This window comes from Pezoporus flaviventris, unplaced genomic scaffold (genome assembly GCF_033815535.1).
Source record: "Pezoporus flaviventris isolate CSIRO_AGI_PZ_B2104156 unplaced genomic scaffold, CSIRO_AGI_Pfla_v1 ptg000070l, whole genome shotgun sequence".
In the NCBI taxonomy this organism is placed as follows: domain Eukaryota; kingdom Metazoa; phylum Chordata; class Aves; order Psittaciformes; family Psittacidae; genus Pezoporus; species Pezoporus flaviventris.
The window spans coordinates 3,749,753-3,766,711 of NW_026892618.1; the positions used below are offsets into that span (position 1 = coordinate 3,749,753).

General features: G+C 40.1%; 1 protein-coding gene across 1 annotated transcript in view; it reads left to right on the forward strand.

Annotated features, from left to right (window-relative positions):
• The first annotated feature begins 2,510 nt into the window (after positions 1–2,510).
• The window catches only part of LMNTD1 (lamin tail domain containing 1), a 130,618-nt gene continuing 116,169 nt past the window's right edge, over positions 2,511–16,959 (forward strand). The window contains exon 1 of the mRNA XM_061472182.1: positions 2,511–2,608. Within this exon, the coding sequence (XP_061328166.1) occupies positions 2,606–2,608 (3 nt within the window). The 5' untranslated portion in view covers positions 2,511–2,605. The remainder of the gene's footprint in view (positions 2,609–16,959) is intronic.

Genomic DNA, 16,959 nt, shown 5'->3' on the forward strand with positions numbered 1-16,959 from the left:
ACTCTTGATACTCCTGCAGCCTGTTTGGCTTCTGTCAAACATCCATGTAGACTCCAAAACAAATGCCTGTATTTTCAGTATCTTTTTTGAAGAGCAGCTCTTGTGTGTTGCAATGGAAGACAGAGGTGTCAGTGGGAAATCTGAGTGTATGTGGTCAAGTGTAGCCCTTGGTTATGGACTGTCTCTCTTCCAAAGCTGAGCTCCATAGTGGGAGCTGCTCCTCCTTCTCTAACCTCCACGCCTTCTTATCTAAGGCACAGGTTAATGTGTAACTCCTGAAATGTGTGTATACCAAGCATTGGGAACTGAAAGGGAGTCAGCTTTGGTCAAAATACGTAAGTGCCTATATTAAAGGGCCAGGGCTGGCTTCATCTCCCCTAAATTTTCTTTCCAGAAAGTTCTTAGGCGGATATCTGTCCTCCTACTGTAATCAGTGCAGTAGATTTAGCTCTCCTAATTTAAAATTCCTGGAGTTTTCTCTCCAGTGCTAATGAGTACTTTCATTAGCCATTGGAAGGGTAGGTATCACAAGCCATTTCACAGGTACCTGTTGTAAACGTAAGAGGAATTGTTTTCTGGAGGGGCTTTCCCTTTGGCTGTACAGAGTGCTTAAATGACCAGAGGGTTCAAGTTAAGTCAGATGGTTGTCTCCAGTCTCCCCAGTCCAGTGAGGATAGCTTCTAGAGAAAGTAGCTAAGGATACTGTCCTCCTAATTTAGGTGTGTATGTGAGATGCTTAAAGTTAGGCCCTGCAAAACCAGCCTTTTGTTTAAAAGTGGGTTAAAACACTTTAATGAGTATAATTTAAAGGATACCTTTTATCTTGGTCTGGACAAGATCAAAGGCATCCTGAAATTACATTAGTATTTGTGGAAAAAATGAAGTGTTTTTATCTCTTTTGAAGCAATAATGCAACTGAAAACCAGTTTTTGAGGATTTTTGACTAAAGTTTTCTCCCTTTGTTACCAGTAAAATAATACTTAGGGTATCGAATCTCTCATGAATTTTGCTATGCTGCACGTACTGGATTTTTGTAGAGTAAGGTATAAACAAAGAGGTCGATCTTTATATATTCTTATTTTAAATGAAGATATATCTGGCAACCCAAAAAGAATGTAGTCATGTGAATGGTAAAAGGACTGTAATGATTTTCTCAAGCTTGGTACAAGCTAATTGTATCTATTCATTAAACAATAAGGCAATCCACCCTTATTAAAAATATCTTGAGTACTCCCAGCACCTAAAAATGTTTTTGGCTTTTTTTTTAAAGACATTTTCAATATAAATATGATGTTTGCAAAATCAGGATTTTGCCTGTATCTGTTTACAAGCATAGTCCTATAAGAGTGTCAGCTGTTGTGTTTCCAGGTTGCTCTCACAGTTCGTTAGAAGTTGAAACCTGGATGCCCATCAAGGCTGTCGCTATGCTTGTTGCGTAGCTAGGAAATGAGACCTCTGATACCGTGCTTGGCTTTCTGTTAATAAAATACTTAAATGTTCCAACTAGAGTAGACCAGAGTGCAGAAGAACTCTCTGAGCTCCCTCTGTCCTGAGGATGTTGTTGAGGTGTGCACACCTGCTTCCCGAGTTTGTACTAGGAATTGCAAGAAGTAAAAGGCAGATATCTGGGCTGCTCTGCCTGGATGGTGTCCTGTCATTTGGAGAAGAGACGCTGCAAATCCCTGCTCCTGGTGGGGGGTGGGTCCAGAAGCAAGGTGAGGAGGCAGATACCGAGAAATTCATCTCAGCCCTTACCTGGACCCTGTGGGAACCGATGAATTTTGGGTTAGGCAAGTGAGGAGTATCTCCCTGGCATTTTAACACTGCAAAACAAAGAGATTGCAAAAAGGATGTATTTGTGTGCATGGAGAAGGGCCTCAGGGTCACTGACTCAGGCAGTGCTTCTCTAAGGCAAAATAAATGAGACTTATAGGAAGCTTGATAAACTGCATTGATTGACAAGTTTTCTGGTGATTAGAGGAGTTTTAGCTAAATGGTATTGTGAAGAGTAAGGTCATAAAAAAAGATGGTGAGATTTGCCCAAGTACTCTCAAAAGTTAACTTTGACTCTTCTGGCAACATCTTTAAGGTGATTCAGTGGATAAACTAACCTGTGGTTCACATTATCTTAAAATCATGTTTTTAACTCTTAAAAGTAATAGATATTACTAAATTATTCTAAAATATGTTTGAGTTTGCTTTGATATATAATTGAGTCGGGAAAATAATTTCATGAAAAAGTATTTAGAGCAGAATTGTCCAAACAATCTAGTAATGATTTAAAAATCAAAGGGAAGTACTTTTTAAGCCAACATATCTCAAGAATAATCTAACTTTTGATACAATAAAGACTTTTCTCTTAGGTAAAGGTCTGTGCTAGGTTGAGACGCTGTATGGTGCATGGAAAATAACCTGTGTTGGCATAGGTGTTACCAGGCTCTGATGTCACAGTGAATGTGATGTCATGGAATGATAAATCACTTGGGTCAGTTTTCTGCTAAAAACACGGTATAGGTATGACCGAAGGTCACTTACTTCATGCACCTATCAGCTTTCCAGAACAGATTTCTCCCTTCCTGTTGATGGTGCCTCTGGAGGAGTTGATATGGTAAAAAGCAAATTTTATACAGCCCTGACAAAATCGTACATAAGGCTTTCTAAAGCAGTATGTAGTTTGTATTGGTTAATTTAAGTATTGATGTAATCACTTGTGTGTTTGTGGCTGGGAAAAGATTTTATTTATATATTTATTTATTTATTTTTTAGCTGAATTTTGTCTTCTCAGGGAAGGACCGTGAAATCTCAGTAAAAACTCCTGAAAAGATACTGATTTGCTGAACTCCAGCAAACATATAAGCAGTTTTTCTCAGGGTATCCTGTTACTCAAATGAGCCAGAACAGGACTGGCCATTTCATGAGTAAAATTAGGTTTTAAGATTTCAATCATATTTTAGTTTTGGAGCTTTGTTTCTATTGTAGCTGAGCTAGTTTGCCTTTACTAAATACTAAGTTAATGTAGCTGCTGCTAAAATTTCTCTGGGTGTATTTGAGACATTTTAAGGTTTATTTGCACTTAAATTTTTATTTTGGAGTCTGAAGTCAGCCTTTACAACTGTCATAAACTTACTTTTGGGATCTGAATACTTGGTAGATTTTCATTGCACGCTCTTAATGGGTTTGGGGTGTGTATGCGACACACGCTTCTTTGTATTTGCTAGCTAAGGCCAAACCTGGGGTGGGGAAACAGAAATGTTTCATGCAATGACAGCTTCATGTAGGTAAGGAGCTGATGCTTGATATAAGCCTTCACTAACTGTTCTGTGACTTGTCTGTGTATGCTTTCCTTCTGCCCTTTTGTGGCATATGTTTCTGGTGATCTGTGTCCTCTTATAAAAAGAATGTGTGTGCTCCATATGGCAGTGGATTTGCTCTAATGAGAGCAAAGGTGCTGGCAGCCTCTGAGAGGTTTCTGCCGGAGGCACATTCAGCCCCCAAGTTTGTATTGCAGAAGAACAGACTTGCGCTGGGCTATGGGTGCAGGAGCAAAGCTTGGTTCATGGCAGCATTAGGGCTCACAGTGGTAGGTGGCAAAAGCAGTGGCACCATTGAAGCTCTTCTTCAGGGGTTCCTAAGGCTTTCCCAAGCAAGGGAGAGACCTGAATGGCTGAACAAACCCTTTTTTGCTTTGAGGACAATCCTGGAGACATTGGTTAGACAAGCTCCTCCTAGCCAGTTAAGTCAACATGGGGCTGGTTTGCGAGCAGTGGGACTTGGTGAAATGCATAGACAAGCCAGCTGGCAGGAATGAGAGTGCAGTTACTCCTAATGTTTTTGTGATGATATCCTGGATGCAATTAAGTTATTAAGAGGTGATTTGCAAATGTTTTGTTCAATGTAGCATACTGTAACTTAGCTGTCACCACTTTGCACTCCTTAGCTTGGCAAGGTAAGCTTCTACCCCAGCTTATCTGACTCTTTGTGAATACAAAACTGCCACCAAAAATTAATACTAGTATGCCACAAGTACATCAGCTTCTTAATTATTGTTATAAGCAATACCTGCCCCATCAAATGCTCTTGCAAGGATGTCACTGCTTGCTATCTTCCAAGGCTGTGGTATTATATTTTCATAATGACAAAGCAGAAGCAAGTCTCAGGTGCAGGTGCTGTCCTGTATCTTAACAGGACTGCATTCTGTATCTGCCACACCAAATAAAGACTAGTCTTAAATGATGATCTAGGAGCTAGACACACACAGCGGTAAGGAAACCTGCAACATTAAACTATAAGTAGCTGGCAGAATGAGTGAAATGCAGGGCACACATCCTGTGTGTCACAAGATGATAAATGCAGTCATCTTTAGGGCTAAACAAGAGCACCTGTGTCATGGAAATGCAATAACTGCATTTTGCTGTGGATTTTTTTTCCAGCAGCAAAATATGTTAAAACATCCCAGGAATTTAGCCTGATTTCTAACTGAGACAAAGTACAAATATCATAACAAACGCATACTGGTTACTAAAATTTTTATTTTGCTCTTATTGTCTTCTAAATTGCGGTTAGAAACTGAATTCTTCAGCTGCAACTGCAGTGAGTGGTATGAAATACTGCAGTGTGCTAAGCGATGCAGGATGGACCTCACACTATTATTTGAATCTCAGTGAAAGACAATGCATCCATCTTATGTGTACATATAAATCCTGCTGATGAGAAGTTAAATATTCTAGGAGCCTAACTTTACCCTGTAAAAATTCAACAACCCAGCCTCTCTTTGTGGCTCGTATGCTCTACTGGCAGACACAAATGATCGGATTGAAAATTGGAGCCTCCCTGAATTAACAAAAAAACCTTTCATGGAGAAATTAGGCTACAGACCCAGGGGTACCTTTTCTTTTTCATCTGTCCCATACAGAGGTTGTAGGTGTAGCTTTGACTTCCTTCATCTGCTGCTCAGCTGAGCTAATTTGTTGCAGGTCAAGTCCAATAAGTCTCCCTGTTTCTCTGCTCTTCTCCCTACTGACAAGAGTGATGGGGGGGTAGCTTGGTTGCACGCTGCCTCTTGATCGGGGCTTACAGTAAAATTCCAGTCTAGCCCTTTAGGAAGTGAAGTAACACTTTATCTCTTCTGGAGGTGGATGGGAAAAAGAGCAAAGACAAATCACTTTGCTACTGCGAAGCCACAAGCAAAGCAATAGGGATGATGCAGGGTTTTTTTCATTTGTCTTTTTGAGCAATAGTATCAATGAAACAAGAAGCCAGTAGCTTCCCCCATGATGCTCTCTGCCCTCTGCCCTCCCTCTCTCCCTCCTTGCAGCATGATTTCACTTGCATTTCCAGTACTTCTACTTTGAGTGATGTCTTGATAATCTGTTCAGTGCTGGAGTGCTTAATTTTCAGACGGAAGACTGCTCCATAGATGGTGTTCTTGTCTGGCTCTGCCAATGACCAGAATATGTGACAGCTATCGTTGCAGCTGTGATTGGGGTGGTATTTATTGAGGTTTGGCTGGGGTTTTTTAGCGGCCCAGTGTCACTGTGATCTATACTTCTGCTTGACCAAGGGGTCTGGATTTTAAAATAGTCTTATCAGAGGCATCTCAGTTAACCAAATACATTTAATTGACTCTAATTATCTAGGTCCGTGGTGCCAAATTTGCCATAGATGTTGCTATTGGGTAACTGGAGCACTGAGAGAGCACTGTATGCAGGCTCGCAGTGCTTTCTGCTCATTCTGCATGTTGGAAGGTAGATTTTAGGAGAGGTAAAACCTAGGATTCTGTCAAGAAAGTTTTGTTCATAGCATGTTATTTTCATGTTGCTAACATCATTTCCACTTCCAGAACTGAATTGTTAAAGATGGAGTGTTCAATTTACTGAAAAAAACTTCTAATTGTCTGATGAATTGGAAGTTTGTGCATGCATGTGTGTGCACATACATGTGTGTGTGTATGGAAGAGCATTTTCCAGCTAACTGTAATGGATGCAGTGCTTGCCTGTTTTGCTGTGTGGAATTCTTTAGTGACACTGGTAGTCTCCCTCTTCTGTAAAGAAATATGTAGCCCTAAGGAGGATGCATGAAGACATACAGGCTTAAGCTTCTAGGATACTGGTCAAAATGCTGCTTCTGACTTTCAGGGTAAGCCGATTCTTGCAGTCTGACTTTGTGTCATCCAGTGGCACTGCTTATTGCAGAAAGATGACTTAACGTAAGAGAGAGAAGATCAGCATTAATTGGAAAGTAATATTTGAGGTCCTGGTTTATTTTTCTCATACAATTTCTGAATTCAGTGGCTGCCAAGCACTTTAAAATGGCTTTCATTCATTCATGAAGAAGTACCTTCCACTCTGAAGCACTGACCAAGTAGGATCTCAGGAACTACAAATAAGAGGCTTCTGCTTGGAAGAAAAGTATGCACCTGGAGTTGGAATAAGTGTGGCTACTACAGTCCATTCCCTAGGGCTTGGCTTTGTTATCTACAGAGTGCTTTATCCCCTCTGGAACATGCTGTCCTCGCCTTTATTCATGCTGAGGAAGAGGAAGGTGTCTCTGTGTGAACTAGATTTGTTACTGCATATCTTGCATGATAATTACAGAATTAAGCTCTCTAGCATGCATATACTCAAAGAAGTTATTCTGTCTTTGGGGTGAATAATTGCTCACTTTAAATGCTATATATGCACTTGTGTCTGCGTATACATACAGGGGTAGGGAGGCAGAATGGGCAGGCAAAATATGTAATTATTCAACGGAAGCCTTAGTCTTGCATTATAAATATGGATCATGACTTAAGGAGCCTGAGGACATAATACATTCATCTTCTGCTTGAATATTTAGTTTTAATCGTAGAGTTGCCTGAAAGTCCTTACGAAAGATGAGCACTGACATTTAAAGTACTTGTGACGTATGGATTGTCTATATGCAGATACAGCAGGCTCTTGCAGCAAAAAGGTTGAGGACAAGAGGATGCTGAATTGGAACAAAGCCAGACAGTCTCCAAAGAGTAAAACTTATTTTCATGCATTAGCAAATGCCTATAGGTAAGGCAAGGATATGTTTAGCATAAATGTCAAATCATTCAGTTGAAAGGATAGAATCTCTTGAGGCATCAGTGTGGGCACTGGGAGTGGGCTGGTGAAACTGTGGGTTGTGTTCGTAGCCCTGGTACTAGGTTTTGGTGGACTGCTTAATTCTCTTCCTGCCCAGCTCCTCTTCTGGTTGTATCTGTTCAGCCTAGTGAGTTTTCCCAAAGAGCATGCAGTTGTGTAACTGCAGAACGGAGTCGTAAAGCAGCTGTGCCCAGTCCGCTGCCTTTATCTTGGCAGAGAAATACATGGAGTTCAGCAGCCATGCACCTTACGTTACACGTGGTCATTGTATTCTCAGGTCTGTTAGCCACAGCCATGAAATATGTGCATGAGGTATGTGTAAAGAACAGCTGTTCAAAATGGCATCCTGTCCCCATTGCTGGAGAGGCAGAACCGCCACAACACAACATATGATTATACCAGAGTCCAAGTGAGGACTTGATTATGTTATTAGCCTTTAGGCTGTCCTATAATTAAAGATGAATGCTGGTTAAAATTAATCAACTCTATTTTGCAGGCTACGCATTTTCTTACCATTGAATCCTTTGTGATAGGCACTTACTGGAGCCACTGTGATTAAAAAAAGGAAAAAAAAAAGATACTTTTTTCCCTTGCAGTTTTGAATTTAATGGTGAAGTGAGGTTTCTGTAATAGAGAAATACTGTGAAATACTGGATATAACTTGCCTTGATGACTTACAGACATCAGGCTACATCTTGTAGGCAATCAAGTGATGTCTTGTAACCAATTAGTCACGCAGCTCACCTAAACACTTGAGTCATTTTGCTGTTTAACTCAGCCTATGGTGTTGCATTGAAGTGGTGCACCTAAGTGAGTAGCTGTTCGTGGAATCAGTTGAGTGCTTGCCTTTTCATTGCGAGTATGGAGGTCTTCACTGATAGAAGCTTTTGGCACTCCAGTGGCAGAGATGTGCAATAACACAGATTTTCTGTCCCTAGAAAAGGAAGAGGTGGTTGTGTGTGTTCCACTGACTTGTGGTAGTTCAGCTTACAAGTGAACATCTTTTCTATTCTATGATTGTCTTTTGCCTTTGGTTGCAGAAAGTCCTGCAAGAGGTTAGACTCTGTAGAGTACATGAATGCAGTTGCTGATGTGTAGGGGAGATAAATGTACAGAATAAGAAGCCCAGTACAAAAAATTGACAATTTTATATAAGAGACTTTTTTTTCTGGAAATCACGGATTTCCGTTAGCTGGTATATCACTTGCAGTTTTCCTTGTGCTCTGAGAGATACATCACACACTATAATAGCATTCAATTGTGTGTGTGCTGTCTTCCCACATATGTGTTTGTCATATTTCAATGGGAAATGATGCATGTTAAGAGTCTCCTTGTTCCAGTTACTATTTGAATTTGTTCAGTGCAAACTGGGCCTCTTTCATCAAGAAGCTCATAAAAGCTATAGCATAACTGTGCAGTAATGTTACTGAAGACAAAGACTGGAATTATTGAGGAACAATTAGAAATTTCCTTGAGGCAGAAGGCGTACTGAGAAGGGATGAAATTTAATGAGACAAGTGACCTTTACTCGTTTTCAAGAAAATTCTAAGCTTTTTATTTTCCCCCCTATCACTTCTGGGGTTAGGAAACACAGCTGTAAATCTGTGTGTGTGACACGCTTAGTAAACGATTGTTTCAGTGCTAGAAGCAGCAATAATGTAAGGCTGTGCCTGAATAGACAGACCTACGCAAGCAGACTCTGAAAGGAACCTGTCCTTTGGAGGTGCGCTGTGCTGAGGTGTCCTGCTGCTGCCAAACTGCTTGCAAGCCTGTAGTGATGGAATGAGCATGTTACCCATACTGGGCATCCTGGAAAGCTGCAGGGAGGTATGGGATGCAATGCCAGGCCAAGCCCACTGCCTTCTAGGAGCGCCTGTGAGTTGCTCTGCTGGCCAACAGAAACCAGCGTACCAACAGACCAGGGCATTTTTGGCTTTATTTCAGTATTTCCTTTTGCATGCTGTGTTGAGTCCTGTAAGCTAGAAGAACCACATTGCTGCTGAGCAAATACATGCACTCAGTTTTCCTGTCCTACAGAAAAAGAAATCCCAGTTTCAGCACAGGAGATGGGATGTCTGAGGTATAATCTCAGTTCTTCCTGTGGCCAATGCCTCAGTAACTGTATCGGATATAGTTTATGCAATGGGAAGAGACTCCCTTTTGTGCAGTTTGGGATCTACAGATAAGGAGTGCTTCATAACAGGAAAATTGTATTGCTAGATGTTGCTTGAAGTTTGGACAGATGCCAACTGAGCCGCTAATACAGAGGCCTCTTTCTGCAGACACATTGACAGCTGGGTGCAGGTTTGGTATTACAGGTATGCCCTTAATTGAGGGGTAGGAAGCTCCTAGACAGAGTTGATGTTAACTATCAGTGTGGTGACTGACACCTTGGCTCAAAGGAAGATGAAAGGTAGTGCACTGTAGCCTGAAAAAATGGGGTAATGAGTGTTTTGGGAAGTTTTTCTTTGAGCCTATAGGGCTGATTAAGTTAGTCTGACTGGACAGTATGCACTAGGACAGGTCATAAAATGTGTTGTGCTACCACAGCTGATTACATGCCTGATCATGGCAGGATTTTTCCTGTTGTGGCCAGATAATAGTCTGTGATGAAGTAAGTCAACATTATGCTGAAAGCTGTTATCTGCTGTTGGCCCCTTAAATTAAGAGAGTTACTGTCAGAGATGTTATCTAAAATAGCATCAGTAGTTTGATATGAAACTAAGCTTGCTTTTATCCTGTATTATATTAATCCCAATACTTTTTCTTTTTTACACTGCTGCTACCGATACAGCTTTCTGCTAGTAACTAGGCTACTCTCTGCACAGTTGTGTTGTTTGTATAACCATGGGGATGCCTCTGATAAGGACTGAGACCAGAGCAGTTCACTGGCTTTAATGTCATGGGGGATTTTCTATGGATTATTTTTGTGGAGACTGCTTCTAGCTCTCAATCACTCGATCTGTAGCAGTGCTACAGGATCCTGCCAGGACACCATAAAAGAAAACTGCACTTAACTGAAAAGAGTGGTTTCCATTGAACTGTAAAACCCTGACACTTTGGAAAGGTATGGCAGTAGACCCATGCAGTTGGCTCTCACCTTGTACTCCTTTGCAGGTGGGTCTGTGCCCAGCACATGTGTGGAGCATGTCTCCCCTGTGTAAGTCACAACTCCTGCAGGGGCTTGGCTTGATCTTTATCCTAATCAGCACATCGGTCCCATTGGGTCAGGCTTAGAAGCTGTAAGTGACCTGGGATCAAAGGAGCCTTGTTTTCCTTTATTTCAGCTTAGTATGTTGGCACTTTGCTGTTACCTGTACACCCATCTTGCCACCTGGGATGCTGCAGACTGGGAGAAGAGAGTCTTCAGAGATCTGTTAGAAGCTAGAGAAAGAATAATTTATGTAATTCATTCTTAGTAATTAAAAAAAACAAACAAACACTTTTTAATTGAAGTAACTCAAAATAAGATGCTACTTCATTTTCATCTGCCTGTATGATATATAGATCCTATCTTAAAGGTAATCCATCAACCAGCCATCCTCTTACCGGTGCCAGGACAGAATAGTGACCCATGAATGGATGGAGCATAGATAAGATGATTGCTCCCTTCCCAGTTTCTCTGCAGATATCAACACAACTTTAAGACTGTTCTTTATTCATCTGATAAATGTGTAGAGATATATGGAGATCAACTTCCACATCTTGATAGATATGCACCAGCTCTTGGGCAGGTGCCTGCGGGTGATTTTTTTTCCTTTATTGCTGGGATAGTATAGAGGCTCAAATGGAAAAAGTGCCCCTCAAGCCAGTTGTGGAAGCACTGGAAAGTTCAAGATTTGGACCTGCTTCTGAATTTTGCAACTGAGCCTGAAAGAAAAGGGCAGCCATCTTAATTAGGATTATCTGCCAGCATGTGGCACGGGTTACCGTTTCTCACCTTGCCTAGCACTGGGTTTAGTAGAACAGTGTAAGGGAGCTCCCCACGTGCTAGTTGTGGCATGTCTCAGACATCTGTACCTGCAGCACTGGAGTTCTGATCTTTTCTTTCTGCTGCTTCTCATAAAACATATGTCAGGAACTGAATAACTTTGATAGACTTCAGTGTAACTTACTATGCCTGTCACTGAAAAAGAAAATATCTTCAAGTTTTTACTCACAATTAAATACTTTCATGCTCAGATCTCTTAAATTGAAGATGTTTTCCCTTTATGGTCCCTTTTTCTTCCCTTTACCAGATGCCACAAAAGTACAAACTCAGAGTGACAGGCATTTTGTGCGACAGCAAGCGTTTGGATACAACTTTGGAATTCAGCCTCTATATTAATGAAATAATTCTAATTTTTTAAACTTTCATCTTAGTTTTCTTCTTAAGTCTTGCTCAAAGGAAGAATTTTCAAGTTGCCAAAGGCTGTGTGGTACTTCTGCCAAATCTGGGCATGGAGAGTATATTGCTTCCTGGCACATGGACAGCTGGCACAGAAATGTGAAAGTGAGGCATCTCTGGACATACTCATGGTCTCTCTTACCTTCCTGTGATGTACTGTCGTTTGCATCTTCTGGTCATTTGTACCTGAGCTCTTAGGTTTTAGTAAATGGTTGCCTAGGGTTTTGTAGTACAGCGAAGTACAATGACGGGTATTATATGTGCTTCCTGGACTTCCTGATTTCCATTGGGTCAACTAGAAAGCTAAATATATATGGCTAAAGAGATTAAGAGCAGTTTGATATAAGTTGCTGAGAGATCTGTTGTGCCTTTTGTTTGCCAGTTACTGATGAGATCCCACAAGTACATTCCAGGTCTCCAGCCTGGTTCTCAGGAGGTTTGTGCTCCTCAGTTTCTCTGTGCCTCAGCATTTAAAAAAGCACCTCTGTAAACCTTCCTTTACATCAAATGCTGTTGTGAGAAGGGACGACGACAAGAGCATGTAATATGCTATGATAAAACAGTGATGGGGAGAGCTGTTTCCGTACCTAGGGCAGATGATCCGACGTATGGTGTCTCATTCCTTTCTCTGTTAAGACTTGATCCACAGGCTTTTGAAATATTTCTGGATTTGCCTTAATGCACCTCTGTCATAGCTGAGCGCTTGGGATTAGGGGAAAAAAACAGCCTGTGGCAATTGGGGATGGGCAGGAGAGGGTGATGAAATATCACCCTTCTAGTCTTCCTATAGCTCCTACTTCCACAGTTGTCGTCAGTTAAACTGCTTGTTCCACTGCAGTGACTCTGCTCCTACCAGGGCTAGTGGACAAGAGTCTTTGCTCTTCTGAAGTTTTGAGAAGCTGTATGTTTTGTGATTTCTGGGTATTTTATCTATCATCCTTTAGCTCTAGGAGGAGCTAAAAAAGAAGTGATGATATTTATTTTGTGTGTATGCACGTATTGCATGTATGTACATTATAACAGTGTAGTTTTCTTGAGAATATATGGCTTGTAAAACTGCACTGCATATCTGTTCTCCTCCCTAGTGTAATAATTGATATCAGTAAAATACAAGAGAGCTAGAGGTTTCAAAGACAGCTGTGTTGCTTTCCCTTTCCACTTATATTGCATCCTATTAACTCCAGTCCTTTATTTTGATTGTTTCTATATTTATTTTACAGATCTATCCTAGATCATGCTGATGAAACTGATGCAGGAATTTGGCCACTGAGGTGATCATTATACCTATGTTTAGAAAATTCTTCTAATGACTCCACTGCTCCCTTGAATACCACCAATACAGTCATGTTTATTTAAAGAATATAATAGTAATGAACATCAATTCTTGACATCCATACTACAATTAAAATAATTACTTAAGAGGATAATATAATGTTTACTAACAACATTTGTAACTATGAAATTCAAAATAAAGAATTTTTTGCACCTTAGCGGTATAAGCCTAGACCCAAGCTTTGGACCTCAACCTATGTAAAGTACAAAGCTAATTCTTTTTTCTAAAAATTATGATCAAAAAAACCCAAGAGTCAAAAAGTTTGTGAAGGATATACCAAGTTTTAAGAATACTTGCCCTGAGCATGGATGTGTATAGCAATTAAGCAAAGTCTGCAGCCTCTGCTAACTTCATATTCTCATTCAAAAATGAAAGTAATAGTAGTGATGAATGAGCTGAGTAGTCATCTTTAATAAGATTTTGGAACTGGATCTCTGTTGCACGTTGCTGTAGAGGAATTTAGTAGGATATATGGTAATTTCTGGGACTGTTTTCAGTTTTGTTCTTAGCATCCCCTTGAAGGCTGAAGGGGAGAGGGATTAAGGAGACATGGTGAAAATACCAGAATTGGGTTTGTTCATTTAGTAGGTGGCAGCTTTGCCTGAAGCTGGCACTGAACCAATGCCACAAATGATGTATTTTGGCCAAGGTCTGGCTTTGTGAAATTACTTCTGATTGCTTGGATTAACTTTATAGAGATTCAAATGGGTACAATATTCTTCTACATGGGCAGTTTTTAGCTGACCTTCAAGAAGCCCCTTCATCTAGTCCAGCCGTATCACACACTTAACTACATGTAACTGTGAAGCTATACAAATGAACAATTCTATTTTAAAAAATGGGAAAGGAACAAAAGGAGAGAGGAAATAAAGGGCTAGGAGAAGAAAGTCATAACCAAAGAACTCCCCAAACCTAGCATTCTCCCCACAGGGTGTTTTGGTCCTTGAATGAAAAACAAGTGTTTGGACCCAAGAGAGACTCAACTTCGCAGTGCCTGAAGCAGAATAGGAGTCAAGTGTGTGCATCCTTCTCAGGTAGGTGCTGGAATTCCAGCAGCAGGTAGAAGAGAGCAGTCTAGTTAGTGCCCAGAGAGGGGTAGTGAGCTTCCTGGTTTCAGCTTGCCTGAGGATGTATCAAAGCAGTGCTTTATTCCTTTGCCTGTACCTCATTTTTACTGTGCCTCTCATGAGTCTATGCCTGTTTTTGCTTATTGCCTTATCAGTGATCCCTTAGATTTCTTTGTAATTTGAATGTCGTGCCTTGGCCTGGTTCTAAAAATGCTGAGCAACATGGGCTGTTCTGGTATGGTATCCCCTTTCTGTTTCATAACTCCATGACTTCCAGCTTCAAAAATAGTTTCCTGTCACTGACTTAAACCAATATAATAAATGCAAGCAGCCAAGTCATCCTGCAAGGGCGTTATTAGCTTTTTATATTTGAAAATTGCAATTTTCGAACATTAAAAGTTAATTAAGGGAGAGGAAGGGAGCACCCTTATTCACAGTGTGACTTCATGAGGTTATCTGATATTTGACAATTAAAATTAAAAGTCATATGCAACCATGTAAATGATGCTTTCTGAAAGTGTTCTAAAGTGGAGAGTATAAAGAAAATGCCACAGAAACTTCCAGAAATTAAAGATCTACTGAAGGCAAGAAGCTGTTTTCTATGGGAAGGAGGAAAAAAAAAAAGTCTCTAATGCATAATCTATATCCCAATTTGGTGTTTCAGAGTTTTTCCAAAGATGTGACTATAAAACACAATGTAGACCAACCAGCTCTAAAAGCTGAACAGAGTGGATGACCTTAGTCTTCAAATGTCCTCAGTGGTCAGGAGCTCCCTCATTCAAAGCCTTGCTTTAAATACCATACTTTGAGTTTGCAATGTTTTTATTGCCTGTGCATTTACAAGAAGTGGATTAAACTAAAACCCTTCCCAAACATTTGTTGCTGTTATTTGACAGTCTGCCGAGTAATGCTCTTTGCATGTGTTTTTACTTTGTAGGACAGCTTTTCCCCACAGATTTATACACTTTTTTTTTCCACAAAGATTTAATTATGAGACAGCTGGGTTGATTATAGATCAATTCTTTTAGTTAATCTGAAAGAGAAGTAAGTTGTACTTTGGGATAGAATTACATATGGTTTAGTTCAGTGGTAGTGGTGAAATATGTGAAGCTTTGTACAACCCTGACTGGCTAATATTTAACAGTATTTATTATCGATTGCCTTGAGGCATAGCTGTTTCTGCATTATGTGATTTGGAGGAGTTGTTCCCTTTGGTGGGAGCTCTGAAGTTATGTTCTACAGCAGGTTACATTTAAAATATGAACTATGGTTCAAGCTTGCAAGTGGTGAGATTAAGACACTGATATTTGTTAGAAAAGAAATGGAGGAAAAGAGACAGTCTGTAGGTAGCAGTAAAAGAACAAGCCCATTATTTATTTCCTGTTTTAAGATGGTAGTATTTCAAAACTTTACATGAAATTATATCAAAGAAACCTTTCATACATCAGTTTGCTTTGGATTGGTTTTAAATATTTTCTATGAATACAAATTGTTCTTTGAAGGGATGTAACACAAATCTTGTGGTGGCACTTGAGAAGCAAGTCTGACAGTTCCTTGCCTCTGGGAAACGGATACAAAGTGGTGAATGTCTTTGCCTAGTTCTTTTAGCTCCGCATCTTTCTCTTTTCCACTGCTTGTTTATCTTTCTGTCCTGTGACCAAAAAAACAGGCTAATTTCAATATGGGCTATGAGACAAGCTGAATCAGCTAAAATATTACAGTTGTCGCTGTCAGATGAACTTGCTATAAAAAAAATGAGAGGAAGGGAAATAGAATACAGTTTTTAAAGCGTCCTTTTATTTTCCTGTTTTTTTTCTTGTAACCCAGAGCTTACTTTCTCTTATTTGAAACTGGAGTGATTCCCATTAGAAGCCTCTTGATAGGTGATGCACTGGTGCACAATGCCGACATGGTTCTCTGCTTGGGACATCTAACCTGCCCTGCAGATGGAAGATGAGCAACTGTCCTAAATGTAAAAATCTTACACTCCTATGACTAAGGTGAGGAAGGCTCTCTATTTGAAGTGAAAGATGCTTGTCCTTGGGAAGTGTCCGCTCTTACTAGCAGTCACAAAATGCAGCATGGACTTGTGCGCAGAGTGTCTGACTGCTCACCAAACACATTGCTGTGAAACACTGAAATTGTTGGTTTGTTTTCATATTCCTCATAACCAGGGCTTGCTTGTCACCTTTCAAGGCGGCAGAGATACCACTGCTGATTGCAGAGGCAGGAATTTGTTACCCAGTGAGGGTGTACAACTGAGCTCCACGGGGCAGGAGGTAGGTCATGGTGCCCAACTATGACTTCCTTTAAAAACTGCACAAGTTCTGACTTTTTAAGGTGCAGCTCAAGAAAGGAGCTCTCCAGGATGAAGATACACTATTAAACTGCCTCTTAGGAGGGAAAATTTGTAATTCCTAACCCTTTTTTAATTGGCATAGCAGAACAGAATCTATTTTTTTTTTTAAAGCAGTCACTTGGATATAAATTATGCCTTGTTATTACACAGTAATCAAATGATTCAAATGGAATGGAATTTTTAAATTAAATCATTTAAAAGCGTGGTGGTTTTAAGTGCACTGCTCTAATGAAACGCTACTTTTTGCTGCTCTTTTATCAAGAACAATATTGAATGCTTTATGGTACCGCGGGCATCATGTTATCTCCTCTGATATTGCAAACCTGATGCAATAATTAAAAAAAAATAAAGCTTTGCTGTAATTTCTTCACAAAGTTGAATGGGAAAGTGTCTGGCAATTTGTTAAATAGGAACATATTGCTTTGAAAATGCAAATGAATAAAATAACATTGGCATTAGAAAATACAGTAGTGTTATATCAGATATCAGCCAAGTAATTATCTGATCTATTACGTAGGTTATTTACATTTAATTTAATCACTTATGGATCTTCTTTCTTTACTGGTGGATTCTGATACTGATGTCTGCTCTGGTGTCTGTATGAGTGCTGTCACTGGAGTCTAGTGCAGCTGATATCCCTCTAATTTGCTGCGTAATAGCAGTGGGTCTTGGTTTAGCTGCTGACCCAGTTGAGTTGTGTGTACTCA